Source organism: Rissa tridactyla, chromosome 4 (assembly GCF_028500815.1).
Source record: "Rissa tridactyla isolate bRisTri1 chromosome 4, bRisTri1.patW.cur.20221130, whole genome shotgun sequence".
NCBI lineage: Eukaryota > Metazoa > Chordata > Aves > Charadriiformes > Laridae > Rissa > Rissa tridactyla.
Genome location: NC_071469.1, coordinates 54,171,172 through 54,192,890, shown reverse-complemented (window position 1 = coordinate 54,192,890; position 21,719 = coordinate 54,171,172). Strand labels below are relative to the sequence as shown.

The 21,719-nt window shown below is 36.7% G+C and overlaps 1 protein-coding gene across 5 annotated transcripts in view; it reads left to right on the top strand.

Moving 5' to 3' along the window:
- TRIP11 (thyroid hormone receptor interactor 11) overlaps positions 1–21,719 on the top strand; it is a 36,960-nt gene that overhangs the window by 5,748 nt on the left and 9,493 nt on the right. For all 5 annotated transcript variants that reach the window (XR_008465913.1, XM_054198385.1, XM_054198388.1 and 2 more), the window contains 11 exons: positions 358–426; positions 1,147–1,312; positions 3,614–3,976; positions 4,648–4,688; positions 5,699–5,902; positions 7,003–10,038; positions 11,841–11,981; positions 12,190–12,383; positions 13,897–14,060; positions 15,488–15,591; positions 15,932–16,031. Coding sequence is in view for 4 of the 5 variants with exons in the window: in XM_054198385.1 (XP_054054360.1) it covers positions 358–426; positions 1,147–1,312; positions 3,614–3,976; positions 4,648–4,688; positions 5,699–5,902; positions 7,003–10,038; positions 11,841–11,981; positions 12,190–12,383; positions 13,897–14,060; positions 15,488–15,591; positions 15,932–16,031 (4,582 nt within the window). In the remaining variant the exon portion in view is untranslated. The remainder of the gene's footprint in view (positions 1–357; positions 427–1,146; positions 1,313–3,613; positions 3,977–4,647; positions 4,689–5,698; positions 5,903–7,002; positions 10,039–11,840; positions 11,982–12,189; positions 12,384–13,896; positions 14,061–15,487; positions 15,592–15,931; positions 16,032–21,719) is intronic.

Here is a 21,719-nt window from a genome sequence, read left to right as displayed (position 1 = left end):
TGTTGATGTGAGTCATCATTTTTCAAGCTATAGCCTGATTTCAGAGGTATACTCTTCCCATGGGGAAATATTCAAGTAAAATTAAGCAACCCGTTTGTCTTATTAAATGCAATAACACTCCCCATCCCAAACTCTTACACATTTGCATGTAATAATTAAAAAAAAAATAAAATCTGTGGAAAATCAAAATGTGTCCATTAAAATGTCTTTTTTTGGTCAAAATTACTGTAGGTTTGAATTTTGCTTCACATTAGCTTTGTTGTTTTCTACTTTTGAGTATCAACAGGAAGAACTTATGTGAAAAATACATGTATTTATCAGAATTTTCACACTGATATGTGATTTTTCTTTTCTCAGTCTTCCAAAGTGCAAGGGACCAATGATGCTGAACAAAGTGAAATATGCAAACTGCAAAATATTGTTAAGGTAAGATGACAATTTTTACAAACTTGTCTTTTCTTATGCTTTATTCTTGATGGTTTTGCATATGGTCACATGACTTTTGAGTGTAGTTAAAATATTTACAACATTATCACTTAGCATTTTCTCTATTAAAAATGCATGTGGGCATGTAATTGTACTACTGACTGAAATGTTGATGTGCTATATTTAAAACCAGTTACTCTGAGAAAGGGTATTTATATGATTTGATGAATATAGTATGTAAACTTAAAAGAATGACGTTAGTACTTACGAGGGCAGATCACTTTCAGAAGCTGTTGGTGACTTACGAGACTGAATTTAAGATACACAAAATAATTTTTTCTCTCTTCTCTGAACATCTTGCTTTTTTTCATTGACGATTTGTGTTTTCATATCCATTTGCATGTCATCCTTGAAAGTTACTATAAATATGTCGTAGTGTATCCCAATTCCTATGAATGAGTTGTAATCTCTCTACATTCGTTTAATATTTGCTGTTATGTAGAGCATACTGTTTGTGTAAATATATTTCTAAAAGGAATGTCTCTTAACACGTTTAAAAAAAGTAATTAAAAGCCAAGAAACTTGACATCTCCTGTGAGAAATCCTTTAATAAATTCTGTAATTTTACTAGGGAAAACTTTTTTTCTTTCTTCTGTATTTTTTCTTCCTTAAGCTGCTGTACCGTATATTACCTTTCTCTTTCTCTGATGATATTTGTAGGAGCTGAAACAGAATTTAAGTCAAGAAATAGATGAACATCAACATGAACTTTCAGTATTGCAGGATGCACACAGACAAAAGTTACTAGAGATAAGTCGTCGACACCGAGAAGAACTGAGTGAATATGAAGAACGAATTGAAGAACTTGAGAATCAGTTACAGCAAGGTCTTTATTACCACGTGCTTTCTTTTTTATTTAATGTAATTTCCATTAAAGCGTCAAATACATATGTAACAGTGTAATAGATACCAAATACATGATGTTTAGGAATTTGAATTTCAACTCAGTTCAGCTTCATTGTTTAAGATGCATGCGTGTCCTAGTATCTTATATTCACTGTGATTGGCTTGAACACTGGAATGATAGCATTTAATCTTCTGACGTATATCAGTCTAGAAGGCCATTTTCTATACATATCAAATTTTGAGCTCTAAATTCTACACTACAGGCTACAGAGTTGGGTAGAGAGGAACCTAATGAAGTTCAGCAAGGGCAAGTGTAGGGTCCTGCACCTTGGGAGGAATAACCCCCTGCCCCAGTACAGTACAGGGGCTGACCTGCTGGAAAGCAGCTCTGGGACTCCTGGTGGACAACAAGTTAACCGTGAGGCAGCAATGTGCCCTTGTGGCCATGAAGGCCAGTGGTCTCCTGGGGCTCATTGAAAAGGGCGTGGACAGCAGGTGGAGGGAGGTCATCCTCCCCCTCTACTCTGCCCTGGTGCAGCCGCATCTGCAGTGATGGGTCCAGTGCTGGGCTCCCCAGTTAAAGAAAGATGGGGAACTACTGGAGAGAGTCCAGCAGAGGGCTATGAAGATGATCAAGGGAATGGAGCACCTCTCTTATGAGGAAGGGCTGAGAGACCTGTGTCTGTTTAGCCTAGAGAAGAGAAGATGAGAGGGGATCTCATCAATGCCGATCAATATCTAAAGGGCGGGTGTCAGGAGGATGGGGCCAGCCTGTTGTTCAGTGGTGCCCAGCGACAGGACAAGGGGCAAAGGGCACATACTGAAACACAGGAAATTCCATCTCAACATGAGGAAAAACTCTTCCCTTTGAGGGTGCCAGAGCCCTGGAACAGGCTGCCCAGAGAGGGTGTGGAGTCTCCTTTTCTGGAGCTATTCCAAACCCGCCTGGGGTTCCTGTCCAACCTGCTCTAGGTGACCCTGCTCTGGCAGGGAGTTGGACTAGGTGATCTCTGAAGGTCCCTTCCAACCCCTATGATTCTGCGTAGAAGCAGCTCAGTAGTTCTCACAAGGAGCTTTTTATTGTCTTGTAGGTATTCCATATTCCAAAAATTAGTCATGTCAGTTAGGTTTCCTTTAGGGGCTTTGCGCAAATATATGAGATTTGCTTGTAAACCTCTATTTTATTATCTGTCAACTCAGACTTCTAAAGAGTGTGTACTCTCATCTTGGGAAGACAGATCCATTTTCTTCGTGGAAGGAAGGGAAATGTTTTCACAACCTCCTAATTTCTAAGATAGTACTGATAGGGAATGTATTTCTTAAAATCAGATGCCTGTTTAGATGTGATCTGTCTTTTACTGCACATACTACATATACAGCACGTATGTACACCAGTACACCAGTAGGGCTAATTTAATGAAGTCAAAGGCAGGAATCCCATATCTTTTGCACTACAAGTTATCTGTAAAATAAGTACTGGTCACAGCTTTTGAAGAATTAGAGTATTTTATATTTTTGCTTTGTTGGTCTGTTTGACAACATAATACAGACTGAGGCAGGGGGAAGTGTTTGAGCTTACATTGAAATGAATTCACAGTGTGCTTTCATTGAACTTTTTTCTGTACATTTTTGTTTATGCCTTTTTATACTCTGTAGCTTACCTGGAAATTACATTGTAAGGGTTGTACAGAACTGTCAATGTCATGATAGTATGGTGGATATGTAAAAATATCAATTCTGCAAAGTGAGATCTGTAGGTGAAAAACTTTGTGCATCATTTAGCAAATGATGTACTAATTTGTAGCAAATCGTTCTCCATAACAACCATTGAAACGCAATTAATTATATTATAAACAGGTATTTATGCGTTTTGAATTAGATGGGGTTTGATAAATTATTTTTAGAAAAAAGATAATTCTTGATAAATTATTCTTAGAAAATTGAGGTATTCCAAGTGCTGATAAATTAGATTCTGTCATCTCCCCACCAAGGGAGATGGGGGTCAAGTATATTTTAATTAAATTGTGAACAATGTATGTCTCGCAACACTTGTCTTTTGAGCCAGGTATGTACAAGTATTTGCAAAGCTGCTTATCAGACTAGTATAGCACTGCTTCAACTGTTAGTTCTATTTAAATAAGCTTTCTATTGATGATGATTATGTCTTTGGTTTAGACTATCTCCCTCTGTCAGGAGAAAGGGTGGAAGGGGAGACTTCTAAGCAAAAGATCTACAGTGCTGGCTTTCGTTAATACTGCAAACTGTCTTTTTTGCTTTTTAGGTGGTGTGAGCGCTGATGCCATGGATGACTCTAAAAGTAGCGAACAGAAAAAAAACGCGCAGAGCCTAGAAGGAGGAAAAGTAGAAAAGTTGCAAGTTGTGAAGGACCTAGAGGATGAAATAAGAAAATTAAATCACAAATTGTCTTCTGCCAAAGAAGAAAACAAAATTCTTCTGAAAGAGCAAGAATTGGCAAAGGTAGAAAAAATCCAAATAGTGCAAGAATATGAAAATCTTAAATCTGACTTTAGTATGCTTCAAAGTTCTGTTGCAAAGCAAGATGTTCTGAAAGAACAGGAGAAGAAGCTCCAGTCAAAGACATCACTACCAGAAGATGTTGTCAGACTACAGCAAGCACTGTTAGGTACAAAAATGGTTTATAATTTTTTATTATTATTATTTTTAGTTTATCTTCACAGGTTTTCACTGTTAATGCTCAGGACTTATTTTTAGGATTTGGAACTGAATATGAGAACCTTCTAAAAGTTAGTGGCTTAGAAAAGGGTTGTCCATTGAGGTAAGGCTAAGCAGAACAGAGACATATAATTAGGACTAGTGTGATTATCATAGGGGTTTCTGATTAGGTAAGTAATTATGCCTGACAGCTGTTTGGTTAGTTTTTTCTTTCATTAAAACTAGGTAAGCCTCAATAGAAGTTGTTTTTTTTAAAATTCTAAAAGAACGCTTTTTGTGTGTAAAGGCAGTCTCTTGCTAATATCTTCTTAAAGCAACACTGAAACACATCTATTTAAGAAGTGTATCTGTATCTAGAAAATCTTCTAATATTGCGTAACTGCTCCAGTGTAGTAGCAAAGTCCTCCTAATGTGGACTTGGTTGTCAAAGTAATGCTGTACTTTGTGGTGGTGATTGGTGGTGCGTCTGAATCTTCTACAGCACTGATGTTTATCATCACAAAATATTGTGAAACTGTTCTCTTCTGGGAAGCAGAGTTCTGTTGGGTCAAGGTGGGAGAATGATTTGGTTTTATTGTTTGGAAAGTAGTAAAATTACGTGCCTTTTTTTTTCCTTTATAGAAGCAGAAAATGAAATAGCAAGACTTTCAAGTTTAAATCAGGTAAAGCAATTTCTAAATTAAGCCACCGTAAAAGTTCATAGCAGTAGTAACTGATGGAAAGCACGCGCTCTGGCACTATACATTTTTTGAAACATTCATGCTTCTACATAAATAACCTTGTTATCGAGGAAATAATTGTGGATTAATTGTATAATTATATGTGGAATTGATAGAAATGTTACATTTTGACTTATAAAACTCCACAGCGTACTCTTAAAGAAAACTAGTGGAGTCCCACCTGTCCCATTGCTACTTAGGCTGCTGTAACATACACTTTCAAAGTCTTAATATGTTCTGTAAAAATTTGTCATTTTTCACCTCTTCCACTTTAGCACGTTTCAGTTTTGACACTGTTACCAGTTGTAAAATATCTCTAATACTCTAATAATACTACATTCCATCTTACTGATGAAGTCAGGCAGTGGAACGTGCAGTTTCTGTGGAACACACCTTTTAATTTTTGGCAAGGTTGACTTAGTCCTTTGAAAACTCAGACTTGAGAGACTTGCCTTAGTTTACTTTGTATCCAGTAGTATTTTTCAATTGGGATTGTGTGTTCTACGTGCATTCAAGAGTTCCCATGGCATTTTTCATGAGGGCGTTATTCAGGTGTTCTTGATTAAAACTTCCCATCTCACCATGCAGCCTACTACATGTTTAGGGTATCTCTTGGAGATACAATCATTTATCCCAGCTGTGGATCTGTACCTCAGCGATGGATGTAACTTTGCTTGTCAGACCCTGGCTTTTTGTGCAGAAGTTTGTAAATTGCATTCCTAAACTTAGTAATGAGAAAATGAATGTGTATGTAGGAGTGGTAGAGACATATACTTCACAATGAAGAATTTTTAACTGGGATAATATTCATGTAGGCTTAGAGATTCTAACATAAAAATGCATGCTTTGCTTTTAATTGTTGAGAGGAAATAAATGATTTTGAATCTAAATAGCTTATAAATTTCAGCAAGATAAAGTCTAATTTTAGTTTGTTTTGTTTTTTTTAACTTGAGGGACTTGAGAAGAAACTGACAAGCGCACAACCTAAAAATGAGAATATTCTTTCTGTGTATACTGAGGATCAGAATTCAGAATTAAGTCAGTTAAGACAAGATTTGGAAAGGAAAGAACATGAATTAAATGAAAGTATTGCTGAAAGGGAAACATTAATAGCGGAGTTGGAAGAATTAGACAAGCAGAATCAAGAAGCTACTCAGGTAATAAATACTGCAATTAATTATTGAACTGCTAAAATAGATGTTTAGATTTGTGTGCATGTGTATTTATCTTTTAAGTTGGTCTTTGAACATAGATAGCAGGGAAATATAAGTTATCTTCTGAGGCTTAAAAAGAATATTGGGACCAGTGTTTCTCCATATCTACTATCTTAATGCAAGATTCTGAAGTACAAGAAACCTACTTGTTATGGACAAAGAAATAATATGGCATGTCAGCTGTCCATAAGGGATGTTGCTTTCTAAACTTCTGTTAAATACTACTTGATTTTTCCTTGCAAGACTTTTGACGTCTTTTATGCTGCTTAGACTTTGACCTCTGTCTTGTGACAGTATGCATAACATGAATGATTTTTTTAAAGACAACCATTTTTCTTTTCCTTTCATTATTTTTAATTATTTTGAATAATTAAATTATTTTATTACAAGTTCGTAATAATACAAGCATTTCTGGAGCAGAAAAGGTCACCAATTGTATGTAATCAAAATGGAATGATACCTTTTTGTCGCTGTTCTGATATATTTGACCTGTAAAGGTATAGTTGCAAGCCATGTGTTTTTTCAGTATTGATTTACTTTATGGAATTGAACATTTAAAGTGTTTTCCTATGAAATGAATCCCAGAATTTTATTTTTTTAAAAAAATAAGCTCAAACAAGAAATTGAAAACAGAATATACAGGTATGAATTTACTTCTGTAATTTGTTATTTTAAATTTAGTGCCTCCCTGATTTTAAGTAATGGTTGTTTGCTGCATATCCATTCCAACTGCCCTGACAAATTCTGACAGTTCTTTTTCTTTGGTAGTTCTCTTTTTATTCCTTGATTTAGGTGGAGTTCTTTTGGGGTTTTCTTGGGTTTAGTGAAATGTAATCTATCCCTATTTGATATTTGGTTTTAATTAATTTAGCATTAACTGGTTGATACTACTTGCCAACTTAATGTTGGCAATTAGGAAACACCTTTGTTTCCTCTCAGTTTTTTGGTTTTTTTTTTAAATTGTTCAGAGGATAAAAATGAATGAAATAGATGGTTTGGCTGGTTCTCCTCTCCTAATGAATTCTTACTTGTGTTCATTTCAGCATATGATTACACTGAAAGAGCAGCTGTCAAAACAACACACAGGAACTGATAGCATCATCAAACAGCTGAAATTTGACATAGATTTTGAAAGAAAGAAAGTATCACAGTTAGAAACCGAGAAGATGGAAGCTATTAAGGAGTTAGATAGTCAGAAAGAAAAATTAAGCCAATGTTCGTATGCACTTAATGATTTGCATATAAGTAAGAAGCAGCTTCAAGATAAAATTAAAGACCTTCAGGAACAATTAAGGAAAGCCCAGGACTGTCATTTGCATAATAAAAAAGAAATCGGAGAATTGCAGCAGAGACTAAAAGAAAGAGAGGAGGAACTTTCTGTATCATTGAGCACGTTAAAAGAAAAAAGTAATCAGGAATCTAACTACACTTGTCAAGATCCGATTCTCAAAGAAAGAGAAGTAGAAATTGCAAAACTACAGAATGACATTTCAGAAAACAAACAACTAAATGAAGACTTAGAGAAGTCTCTGTCTGATCTCAGAACAGAAAATGGAAAGCTGTTAGCAGCCGTTGAAGAACTAAAACAGGAGTTAAGTGATGCCATTTCTGAGAAAAATAAAGTTTACTTGGAAAAAGACACTGTTATGGAGGCTCTGAAAATGGAAAAAAGACAGATAGAGAGCGAATTAAACCAAACAGAAAAGAGGCTTTTGGAACAAGCACATAAGTATAAGCAAACTATTGAGGAATTATCAAATGCCCGTAGTATGGATACCACTGCATTGCAGCTTGAACATGAGCGCCTGGTTAAACTCAACCAAGAGAAAGACTTTAAGATTGCTGAACTTCAAAGGAGCGTCGAGCAGATGGAAATTGACTATCAAGAAACAAAAGACATGTTGACTACTAGCTTAGGAGGACAAAAACAGTTGACGGAACTCATAAAAGAGAAAGAGGTATTTATTGAAAAATTTAAAAATCAAGCCTTACAGGTGAAGCAGGAACTTGAGGAATATATGAAAGTTTCAAAAAAACAGGATGCCTTAAAACAGAACTTGGAGGAAAAGGACAGAAGTCTTGCAGTCATGAAGGAAGAAAATAATCATTTGAAAGAAGAAATTGAACGCCTCAAGGATCAGCAAAGTAGAGCCACGCCTGTGGTTGAGCCTAAAACTCTAGATATTATTATTGAACTTGAAAGTGAGGTAACACAGTTAAAAGTGATAAAGAGTAATCTTGAAGAAGAAATAGAAGTTCTCAAAAAAACAATAGAAGATCAGAATCAAACAACAGTGCAACTTCAGCAGTCTCTGCAGGAACAAAGAAAGGAAATAGATGAGTCTAAATTTCAGTGTGAGCAAATGAATGTCACACATGAAAGACTCTCTTTAGAGAAAGATGAGGAAATTAAAAATTTGCAGAAAACAATTGAACAAATTAAAACTCAGTTGCACAAAGAGAGACAGATTATTCAGACTGATTCCCCTGATCTTTTTCAGGAAACCAAAGTTCAGACTCTTAATGGGGAAAATGGAAATGAAAAGCATGACTTGTCTAAAGCTGAAATTGAAAGACTGGTAAAAGGTATCAAAGAAAGGGAGATGGAGATAAAGCTTCTAAATGAAAAGAACATTTCTCTAAGTCAGCAAATTGATCAGTTGTCTAAGGATGAAGTTGGCAAACTTATTCGGATCATTCAAGAGAAGGATTTAGAAATACAAGCTCTCAATGCTAGAGTTTCCTCAGCTTCCTATAGGCAGGATGTTCTTTGTCTTCAGCAGCAGCTGCAAGCTTATGTTGTGGAAAGAGAACAAGTACTAGCAGTTCTAAGTGAAAAGACAAGAGAAAACAGTCAGTTAAAAACAGAGTATCGTAATATCATGGATATAGTCGCTGCTAAAGAAGCAGCTTTGGTAAGGTTGCAAGAGGAGAATCAAAAGTTATCTAACAGATCTGAAAACAGCAGTCAAGACATGTCTAGAGAAACTATACAGAATTTATCCCGTATCATTCGAGAAAAAGATATTGAAATAGATGCTCTAAGTCAAAAATGCCAAACCTTATTGACTGTCTTGCAGACATCCAGTACAGGTACTGATAACGGGTCAGGAGGTGTTACCAGTAACCAGTTTGAGAAACTTCTACAAGAACGGGATAAACTAAAACAGCAGGTAAAGAAGATGGAGGAGTGGAAGCAACAGGTAATAACCACAGTTCAGAATATGCAGCATGAGTCCGCTCACCTCCAAGAAGAGTTACACAAGCTTCAAGCACAAATTTCAGTTGAAAGCGACAGTAATTCAAAGTTGCAGGTAGATTATAACGGCTTGATTCAGAGTTACGAAGAGAATGAGAAAAAGCTGAGAAGTTTTAGTCAGGAATTAGCACAAGTTCAACACAGCATAGGACAGCTTCATAACACCAAGGATCTTCTCCTGAGTAAACTTGATTTGGTGACACCATCTGTGGCAACGGCTTCCACCGTTCCACAGCTTTCAGACATTCAGTGCAGTGCTCCTGAAGTTCTCAGTGATGAGCCTGAGTCTAAACTCCTTCAAAAGGAGTTGGAACAATTGAAAAAAAAATTGCAAGAAAAAGATTCAACTATTAGGACTCTTCAGGAAAACAATCAGCGATTATCTGATTCTGTGGCTGCAGCATCAGAGATTGAAAGAAAGAGTCAAGAAGGAACTGAGTCAGAGATGAGGCTGATCAAAGAAAAACATGATATCCTACAGAAATCACTTAGGGAAAAAGACATATTAATTAAATCTAAAAGTGATCAGTTACTTTCTGTGAGTGAAAATCTTAGTAATAAAGAAAATGAAAATGAGCTTTTGAAGCAAGCTGTGACTAATCTTAAAGAAAGAATTTTAATTTTAGAAATGGATATTCGAAAACTGAAAGAAGAAAATGAAAAAACAGTTGCAAGATCTAGGGAAAAAGAAACAGAATTCCGAGCGCTTCAGGAGACTAATATGCAGTTTTCAATGATGCTGAAAGAGAAAGAGTTTGAGTCTCACTCAATGAAGGAAAAAGCTCTTGCTTTTGAGAAGCTGTTGAAAGAAAAAGAACAGGTACATGCATTCATATTCATTAATATCTTTTAAAATTAGTCACATGGTAATGCGTTTTTGCATATATTTAGCCGTCAGGTGTTTGCCTGAAATCCATTTGTGATTCCTTACTGCATTACGTTACAACAAAAATCCTCCCCCTGCCATGTTAAGAAATTAAAAAGTCAGCAGGTGAGTGGTTTACAATGTTATCTGTGAAATGTGCTGCCATAAACTAAATTTTAATTTATTTGGAAATTGCTCATTTACTGAACAGCTGCTCAAAACTTTGGTTTGGCTGTTTCATTAAGTGACCTGTATTCTTTCTACTGTATGGTACTCAAACTCCTACAGAATTGGCCAGCAGGACTAATTTTCTGATGTGCTTTCCTCTAATGTTTGTCATTCCAATGTGATTGCTTCGCAACATCCCTGTGAGATGTTGGGGTTTATGTATCTTGCTTTTATGGCTGGAGAAACTCCACTGCAAAAAAAAAAAAAAAAAGGATTGGACAAGCTAAATTAGTGGTTGTTTCCCTGCAATTTGACATATGGAAAAATTGATACTTTTTTCAAAGCATGTGTTCAGAGGAAAGTTGCAGTGGCTTATTAATTATTGCGTATGTAATTTGAAGAACGCTTTTTGAAAAGAGCAGAGAGTTATGTGGCATCATTGATACATTGGTCAACAGCACCTTGTATGAACTGCTGCTGCTGGAGTTAACAAAGTAACAGGTGAATTTACAAGATACAAATTCATGTGGTGGATATCTTTGGCCTGCAGACTTTCACTCCCTGGTGGTTTAGGATTTCAGTTTCACAAGCATGGAACATTCGTCTGGACGTTTTCCTTGCACAAATAGGAGTTCCTGTTACATGCTTTGTGTTTGCTATGGAGAACTAGGAAAAATAGTATTCAAGCAGTTTTGTGTGCGTCAGAGGATAACACAATGTAAAAAGAGAAGGTTTGCCTTCAGGGTTATGGTTCTACTGCAAAATGAATTTTATTATATTCAGTTTGGTTAATAAAACCAAATAATTGAAGCTCATAAGTATTAGTGATAAGGATTGGTTTACTTCTACCCAACATATTCAATAAAAGTAACTGCTTTCAAAACAACATGTGAGACAAGGTAAAGAGCATGCTGAAAAGTTTCAAATAACTGAAAATGCGTTCATATGTACGTGTGAATTCTGTGTAACGGACATACTCACACTTTTCCTTTATATGCTGATGTGCAGTTACAGTAAATTGCATGTAAGTGGGAACATTGTTAATTGAAATTTGACATCTGAAAATGTGATGAACACTGCTGTGATTTGTTGAAGGTTAATCTTGGGAGTGAGGGAGTTGTTTTTAAAGATTTCTTCATGTGTTTAGTCATCTTAAGTTCAGACAAGTTGATCTACCTAGGCTGATGCTTTACATGTGCATGGCTTAAATGGGTGTTACAGAGAACAGATTCCAAACACTGGGGCAAAAGTGAAATTCTCAAGTATTCAAGTTGTCTGAGACTCTATGTACATGATATATATCTTTCATCTAAAGATAGGTAGGTATCTATTTGTTCACAGCAGTCAGTTAAGACAATGCATCTGTATAGTGTCTTTTGGCAATAACTTCTACTTTATCTTCTAACATGTGAGCGAATAACTTCAAAATAATATTTTCCCTGAATGTTTTTCTATGCTGTAGGGCCATGGGCGTCCTGCCCTTTTCCTTGTTATATCAGTATCGTCTTTATGCTCTTCTGAGCAAAGACTGTGTCTCCTTGGGTAAAATTATTTGCTGCATTTGAAATGCTTGTTTGTGTCTTCAACAGGGCAAGACAGGAGAATTGAATCAACTGTTAAATGAAGTTAAATCAATGCAGGAAAAGGCTGTGAGTTTTCAGCAAGAGAGGGACCAAGTCATGGTGGCACTCAAACAGAAGCAAATGGAGGGCAGTGCCCTGCAGAGCGAGGTACACCGCCAAATAACTTACAGTTGCAAGAAATAAAAAGAAATTGCATCTGTAGTATTTTATGAATTCTTTTTTGTTAGCAATCACTTGTAAAAAGCATTTAAAATCGATACACGTGCAATGTGCTTCAATGGACATGTTTTATGTTTGCTTAAATTATTTTTATGAGAAGTGGTATTATGGGCAACTTAAGGTATGTTCTACACAGATACAGCATTTGCGTGAGAAAGAGCAGCGCCTCAACCAGGAGCTGGAGAGGTTACGGAATCACCTCTTAGAAATGGAGGACTCCTACACCCGAGAAGCTTTAGCTGCAGAAGACAGAGAGGTCAAGCTAAGAAAGAAAGTTTTGGTTTTGGAAGAAAAACTTGCGTCCTCATCTACTGCAGTGGAGAATGCCAGGTAGTTTTTTCATTTATACTGCAGTGGCATTGGCTGTATTTATATATATAACAGTTAGCTAGACTGGTACTGATGGCTTTATTTTACTGAATTACCATTTTATAACATGCTAAGCAGTCGAGAAAACAAAAAGATAAAAACTTTTGTTACTTTAAATGAGGAAGGTGATTTGAAATATACTTGGCTGCTGTTGACAACTTGAGAAGGTATTTGTCCTTTTAGTAGTGACTATTGAAATCTCACATCTTTGATAGTGCTTAGATCCAGAAAAAAGAAAAATCCCTCAACCTATTGATTTAGTTGTCTGTCAAATCAAAAAAGATGGGACTTTAAAGTCAAGGCTTTGTTCAGTTTGAAAGAGTCTTATTTTATAACCTTCAATGCACAAATGTGACTGTCAAGCTTTGTGAATTGCTTTCCAGACAAGTGTGTGTCCTTACTTTATACCTGATACCATGGAAAGTATACACTACTAAAAGCTTTATTAGTGTATATAGATAAAGCAAGATGCATTGAAGTTCTCATGGGTGGCAGAATCTGGGAGGCTAGAGCCAATTGTGGTTTTTTATTTATTTGCCATCATCACATTTTCAGCCAGAACAATGAGAACTTAAGTATCAAAATTACTCATGCCTATCTTGACTGCTTTAATATTGTTTTATTTAAAGGAATGTCAGTTACTTTGGGCAAAAGAATTTTTTTCTTATCTTATTACAGTTGTCCAAATGAACAAGTATTTTAATCAAAATATATGTATGTAGCTGCAGTCTTTCTTTTTTATTTAAGTACCAAAGATGGATTCTGCTCTTAATGTTTTCAGCAAAAAGATTTCTGAGTGGAATTTGTTGTGAAAAATTGTGGAAGGAAGTGGAAGAGTTGAGAGAAGGTTGTGTGTAAAAACTCTTCCTCAGAATGTTTTGTAATTCTTCATCAAACTTGTCAAATACCTTTCAAGAAATGCTGCCTGTTTCCCACCTGACATGCACTCTTAAAAAGACTGACATAGGAGAAAACAGGTTCATAATATTTTTGCATAATGTGAAGTTAAATGGGGCATTCAGTCATCAGTATGGAGCAAGACATACTGAGTTCTCGGAGACTGGCTTTAAAAGTAAAAATTGCTAGAAAGACCTATTGATTCATGTAGCAATTCGTGCAGACAATTAGCAAGATATCGATTCATTTTTTTGGTAAAAATATTGTTAATAATAAACAACAAAGATTAGTTTTTTCTTTTCCTAACGCACCTCAAACAAAAGTAGGTTGAGTTTTGGTTTTGGGGTTTATTTCTCATTGACAAACTTTTATTACCAGACTTATTTAAAGTCTGTTGTTAGGTTGTTTTTTTGTTGTTTGCTGTTTTTTTTAAAGAGGAATCAGGGGAAAAAAATTGGCTCCATTTTTATAAATTGAGCTGAAATATTAAAGGTAGGCTATTTTTGCTGGGATTTCATTTTCTCTGTGACAACTTCTGTTATTTTCTCCATAAATAATGTGTTTTGTTTTCATTAAGTCACCAAGCTAGTCTGCAAGTTGAATCTTTGCAAGAGCAATTAAACCTGGTTTCCAAGCAGAGAGATGAAACTGTGCTGCAGCTCACCATCTCACAGGACCAAGTGAAGCAGTATGCGTTGTCACTGGCCAACCTGCAGATGGTACTAGAGCAATTCCAACAGGGTGAGTTCTGTCGAGAAATAGCAAAGATTGCAACAAGCGTTTTTCTACTGGGATAGTTCATAGAATCATAGAATATTCATGGTTGGAAGGGACCTTTGAGATCATCGAGTCCAACCATACACACACAGAAAAAAACCCCTACAATCTCTGCCACTAGAGCACGCCCTGAAGTGCCAAATCTTAAATACCTCTAGGGCTGGTGACGCAGCCGCCTCCCTGGGCAGGCTGTTTCAGTGCCTGACCACTCTTTCAGTAAAGTCATTCTTCCTAATGTCTAATCTAAACCTCCCCTGCTGCAGCTTCAGACCATTTCCTCTGGTCCTGTCATTATTCACCTGGGAGAAGAGGCCAACACCCACCTCTCTCCAACCTCCTTTCAGGCAGTTGTAGAGGGCAATGAGGTCTCCCCTCAGCCTCCTCTTCTCCAAGCTAAACATGCCCAGCTCCCTCAGCCTCTCCTCATATGACCTGGTCTCCAGACCCCTCACCAGCCTGGTAGCTCTCCTCTGGACCTGCTCCAGCACTTTAATGTCCCTCTTGTACAGAGGGGCCCAGAACTGAACACAGTACTCGAGGTGAGGCCTCACCAGTGCCGAGGACAGAGGCACGATCACTTCCCTACTCCTGCTGGCCACGCCATTCCTGATAGAAGCCAGAATGCTGTTGGCCTTCTTGGCCACCTGGGCACACTGCTGGCTCATGTTAAGCTGGCCGTCCACCATCACCCCCAGGTCCTTTTCTGCTGGGCAGCTTTCCAGCCACTCTTCCCCAAGCCTATGCAATTGGCCTTGGCCCATCGATCCAGCCTGTCCAGGTCCCTCTGTAGGGCCTTCCTACCCTCAAGCAGATCAACTCTCTCACCTAGTTTGGTGTCATCTGCAAACTTACTGAGGGTGCACTCAATCCCCTCATCCAGATCATTGATAAAGATATAAACAAAACTGGCCCCAAAACTGAGCCCTGAGGGACACTACTGGTCACCGGCCGCCAAGAGGATTTCACCCCATTAATCACAACTCTCTGGGCACGGCCATCCCGCCAGTCTCTTACCCAGTGAAGAGTACCCTTGTCTATGCCATGATTCGCCAGCTTCTCCAGGAGAATGCTGCGGGAGACGGTGTCAAAGGCCTTACCAAAGTCCAGATAGACATATTTTGGTGTTTTTTAAACAGTAGTTACTTGGTTTCCTTTTTGACAGCTTGAATTTCAGAATCTGTTGCCTTTTAAAAAAAACTTAGAGAAGCAATTCTGGCCCTGTGTAAACTGATTGTCAGTATCCCACTTACGAAATATGAATGCCTTCTCTGCCTCATGAAGACCACATATGATAATGCTGAGGTTTTGCAATTGCATATCCCAAAAAAACCAGTTACATGTTGTGAATTAAGATTTTTTTTGTTTTTCATGCTGTATTTTTAATCCTTTAGAAGAAAAAGCGATGTATTCAGCAGAGCTGGAGAAACACCAAAAACAGACTGCAGAATGGAGGAGAAAAGCAGAAAGCTTAGAAGAAAAAGTTGTGTCACTGCAGGTGGGCTGAATAATGAAATTGAACCCTATGAAACTAAATGCTTATTCTTGACTGTTTTTTTTGTTTTTAACTGCTGTGTTAAGTGTTACTGTCTAAGAATACATCAAATTATGTAATTATTCTCTCTTCCTTGGAAGAGAGAGGGGCGCTGAAAGAAGGTCAGCAAAGTAGTATTCCTCTGCTGACCATCCGTTTTCTGAGGATATTTACAATCCAGTTACTCTAAAGAACAAATGATTGAAGTCCCTGCATCTCTTTGTTCGATCTGCATTGTATTAGTGTAATTGTGACGGTAAACTCCCTCGCTTTTCTTTTTGTTCCTTTCCTGCCCTCTATTCAGGAAAGTTTAGAAGAGGCGAATGCTGCTCTGGATGCAGCATCAAGGCTTACTGAGCAGCTTGACATCAAAGAGGAGCAGATTGAAGAACTTAAGAAAGAAGGTAACTATATATATATTTTTTTTTTTTTTTTAATCTCTGTTTAAAACATTCGAAGCAGCTGAGGAGAAGATGTAGTATTCCTAGTAACTTACCAAAATTCGTCTCGTATATGGAAAAGAGTAACTCTGTGCCACCTTTTGAGAACTTCCTTGTTTATAAAGCAAATTTGAAAAAGTGTATTTACCTTCTGTTTGGGATCTTTCTCAAAAGAAAGCCCTGTAGTAGTTGGTTTTTGTTCGGTTTGTGATTTTTTTTTTTTTTTTTTTTCCCTCTGTAAATACCAAAGCCCTTCATTTAGCTCAGTAAATGTCTTCTTTAAAAAGTTTCTGAAATACCAAATGTTGTCAGATTTTCCAAAGTGACTACCTACGATATTTGACATAGGCACAGGAGTACAGTGAGGTAGAGAGAAAAGGTGTGCTGTTGGTAAGAGATGTAGAGGGAGCAGCTCTTGCTCAGAAGTGAGACTGAAGAGATTTTGTGGAAGGTCTTGGACACATCTCTAGGTTGTATTTTTAGATCTCATTTCAAATAAGCTTCCTGATTGCTCGTATTTAGAAAGATGCCTTTCATATTGTTCTCATATTAAGTACTCTAATATTTGATGAATGTCATTACTGTGAATTTGAAGACAAAACTTGTCCAGATGGTAGAGGAATTTGCCAGAGAAACAGTTTTGAAAAGGAAGAATATTTACAGTGAGAGTGGCCAAACATTGGACTAGGTTGCCCAGAGACATGGAGTGTCCATCCATGGAGATATTCAAACCCAAGTGGCCGTGGGTCAGGATGGTCTGCTGAAGGTGACCCTGCTTGAGCAGAGGGCTTGGACTAGATGATCTAGAGGTCCCTTCCAACAAAATTGTTTCTTTGATTTTTTTGATTCTGTTTTCGGGTGTGGTTTTGTGGTATCTTTTTTCTCCTTTTTGGCATCACTAAAACATGAATTCTGTATGAGATGCAGAGCCTTCTCTTTCACAAACACATTTAGCATTAAGACTGTACAAAAGCCTAAAAAGGCAGAATAACCTCTTACTAAAAATTGATTTAACTTCCATGTGTGGCCTTACACTATTTAGTCTAATCAAATGGAAAAAATGAAGGGTAGTTTCTATGCAATCTATTTGAATGTCAAACATCAGTAAAGATTTATAAGCTCAGAGACTCACTTGGAGGTAACAAAATAATAACATAAGGTCACTTTTTTTCCCATTACTGCATTAATTTCAGTTTTCATGAGAAAGGAGTCATAGCATTGGCCAAAGCAGGACTTAGGACCAATAATAATTTTGCTCCATTTCTGTACTTACCTCTTAGCTCTGACTTGTAATTTTGTCTGCAATGTTTCATTGAACAAGAAGGGAAGGCTACTTCTTTGTGTCTAGTTGCATGACATTTCTGTTATGGGTGAACTTATTAACAGTACCAACTGCTGAGGGAATATTAGGCTTTTTTCTTTTTTTTTTTTTTTTTATTGTCTTCATCTGTCTTTTCCTTCTCCATTTTCCCAACTGAGTCCTACTTTCTCTTTCCCTCTTTATTTCTGTGTGTCACCATATTTTCCCATTTCTGCAGCATCCTCTGTTATGGTCAGGCTTTCACTGAGCACATGGGTTAAATCTAAAATCAGAGAAAAACTTAGGATTGATCCCTGATGTGGCCCTAAAAAGGCAGCTTGAAGAGCAGAGGTTTGCTTACTCTCTGTGGTTACTTAACAGCTCGCTCTTTCTGGTTTTTTTCCTCTTATGTCTGTGGGAAATTTTGGGGTGAATGCCTTCAATTAAGGTTTGTTATGGGAAGACCTGGTGCATCATCTCTGCTGGATGCAATGGTAACTCTTGCCCTGAACACACACAACTAATTATTGCTGTTAATTTTTAAATTATAATTTGCCTTACTTTGAAATAACGTGCTTTCTTAAAGCATACTTGCTTATGATCAGATAGTTGGTGTGAAAAGTCACTTCAGCAAGAACTCTAAAAAAATAAGATACGACTTCTCTACTATATAATTGTTTGTGTACTTACATAAATTTAATTGTGTCTAAGTGCAATTTGGCATGCAAGTGGTGTCCTAGGAGTGCTCTCTGAGTTCGCATATGAATTGTACAAGTTAAATTAAATTTCAAGCTGCTACATGAATTTGTACAACTACATACTGATCTGTTTTTGAATTCTGTATATCTCTGTCTCACTACAGACAATCACGGCAAAAGTTTTCAAACACCCTGGACTGAAATTAACTTTGGCATAGGCAAATATGGCACTCTGAAATGGGGAGCTCTTCATTACTGGTTAATTTTGATTGCAAACCTTTGCATATGAAAGCAGGAGGGCTTTGAACTTTGACAGAAAACTGGATCTCAGTATTTTATCAAGCTATGTTGTATTGGCAAGCGATTCACTTGGTAAAAAAAATGGAAAAGGGATTGTTGCATAAAGGAAACAGCACTTTAATGTTGTTGTAGAATAAATCATTTTTATTGAAAAAAAAAAAAAAGGGGGCTACTCCATTTTCTCTATTTACACAAGAAAACATATAAAGTCTTATTGAAAATTGGCCAAATACATTCCCAGACACAGTTTTGTTGGCCAAATCTTTTGAAGGATTTCTTTATGGATTTTTTTGGCAGGAGAAGTGATTTTAATGGAAAAGTATAAGATGTACCAGATGCAGTCTTCTGGATTGCCATAAATGGTTAACAAATTATTGGAGACTGTTGTAAATGTCTGGTTTACAGCAGTCCATGCTGAATTTTGGCTCAGGTTTCTTTTGTTATTCAGTCTTTTCATATGCATGAAGTACGTGTTTTTTAAGTCCTTTTCAACTGTAAGATTCTATTTTAGAAGGAAATATTCCATTTAAAAAATATGGTTAGTGATAGAGTTGCATAGTCACTGTGGATGGAATATAGCTCTGTAGCTTCCTTAAAAGTTGGTTCTCTGCGACATAAAATCTTTTTGCCAAGTAAAAATAGAAAACAACAGTAGTATTTAATTGAAATTATTAATACATTTGTTTTAAAATTCATCATGTGAATGAAAATTGAAAAGGAAACATGGGATTGTCTTGCTTTGTAGAACAATAGCAACAGCGTGAGGTTTACTTGCAATTTGTTTTCAGATGCTGTTTGTTTATCTTTTTGTGGCATTAGTAGTTTAACTTTTTTAATTCCCTTTACTCCGTGGAGACCCAAATTGCAACTCAGCTTCCATGTATGTTCCTGCAAATGTTATCTTTCTGTAATTATATTCCAAATGTTTTTCTTCAAGTATTGGGGTCCTATTTAACCAGATTTACAAAGCAGCATAATTTTAAGTAAGTTTAAACCTTGAAACCGTGGATTTATTCTCCTGTGCCTCGCCTTGGTGTTTTGAGAGAGGAGTGCTGTAGAGCAGTCACATTATTGGAATGGATTTCAGTGCGTATGGATGTAGTTGTTACAAGATATATTGTATAATACATATAACTTTGTTTTTTAACTTGTTTTGAATAAGGAGCTCAATCCTTATATTCCTTGAATAAGAACTTTCTCAGCATGACACTTGTTAGTTTATTCTACTCCCTACTCTCTGAAATTCACATTTGTGAAGTAAAATGTTTATATAAAGATGTGGAGTATTTGAACAGGACATGTTAGGTTGTATCCATTTTTAGAAATCAACTACAAGATAGATACAAGAAAAATGTATCTTTTGTAGGTTTTGTTTTGTTTTTTTAAATGGAGTGCTTTTAATTAGCATGAGCTCAAGAAGTGTAAAAATGGTAGAGAAATTAAGTAGGTCGGCAGTTTTTCTGTAGGATTTGAAGATAAGCATTCAACCTTGTAGAGAGAGAGGAAAAAAAGCTCATCGTTTCTGCTTGTAGAGCTGACCTTCACATGGATAGTTCATATTATTATATATTTGTCAAACTTCTGTGTGTGATTAGACTTACTTGTACTTTTATTAGGAGAAAAGTAACTTCAAAGGTAGTATCTTGCAGAACCCCAGTTTGAAAAATTATTTTTTGCTGTCTTGAGGTGAAGCCATTTGTAGTTTATCTTCTGACAGTTCTTTTTATCTTGTAATTATTTGTTTTCTTGTCTGAGAATGTTTTACTGCCAGTGTTCTTAAATCCTGCGTTTGAGGATTTAAGTGAGATAAGTTTTTCTAGCACTTTTTACTCTGTGTTTTTTGTACAAACTTGTGTAGACACAAACATCGGATACACTAGGAACTAGATAAAAGTATCTTGAGTTTTTATAAGGAGGAAGCTTTGTGCCTTGTTTCCTTACAGTCAGAATGTTGTAAAATATTTATGGCAAGTAAAACTTCTAGGAGAATTCTTTTTTCTTTATTATGAGCTTTATTTTTATGAGTTTTGTGGGAGGTCAGAGGAAAACAGAGTTACTGACACTGAGTGATCGGGGTTTGTGTGTATTCTGTATTTAAGCTAGCAAGTTATTTGTGTTAGCAGAATTTTAGAATTGTAGAGAAGTTAGTGCTGTGAAATTATTGGGCAAGAGTGAATGTAACAGTATCATGCCATGGCTCCTTTTAATGAAATGGACTATTATGTTTGTATCTCCCTCATATTAAACACTCTGACATTGCGAGGCTCAAATGTGTAGACAGTAGACAAATAATTGATTAAGAGCAGGAATTTCAGAAAGCTGAAAAGTTATAGCAGTAATGAATGCAGGATCTTAACTCCTCTCTTACTCTTCTAATAGTTCCTGTTTCAGGTTTGTGGAGAGGAAAAATAGGGTCCTTTCTATAGGGCAAGAATATCATTATCAGTGTTGTGATATCTTAGATGAACCAATTTCATTGCAACCACTACACAACAGTATGAGAACTTGGAGTCAGCGTGCAAAAAAGGCAGAAAATCTGTGTAGTGACTCCTAGCACACTCCTAGACAGCCCTGTACTAATTAACTTACAATACTGGCCCATTCACTTCATTTGCAGGCCATGATACCTGACTGAAAGTGTTTGCCATTTTCCTCTCAGTTTTGTCTTTGGTTCACGGTAGCTGTGGTGTTTTCATCTCTGCCATTTTTACCTGAAGGTTTATATTCCCAAAAGTATGGGGAATCTTGAATAAATCTCTGCAGAGCCTTTCTTGCCAGTATACTGGACTGTGAAGCACAGCACTGGTTCTAGGATGCACTGGTATGTCCCAGCGTGCTGTTTCAAGAGCTTGTATTGATTAACAGGAGCGGGAAAAGTCCTAACAGAAGAGACCCACAAGTCACTGATATTGCTCTGCCAACCGGTCATTCTCCTGGGAGACTGAAGAACTCCTTAGTACTCCAAGGCTTTAGCAACCTGAGAGTAGAGTACGCAGAATAGCTGGGTTTAGGAAATATTTGAGGTTAAGTACTGAGATCAAAAGACCTGATGCCACATGCAGTTTGGTCAGGTTATGAAAAAGATCGCCACCACACAACCATAGACCTTGATCAAGAATTTCTTCCCAATTCTGTGTTATCTAGGTGGAACAGACCAGTTCGTCAGACTGTCTGCAGTTGATTTATTTCTGTGTGTTTCTGGACTTTAGCATTGACTATCGGTCTGAAAGTTTTAGCTTACTTCAAATAATAATCACTTAAGTTGACACTTTTTTACAAAATATCAAGATGGTTTTTTTGTTGTTTTTTTGAAAGCACTATAACAATATTAACATTTTTATTTCCAAATGTGTG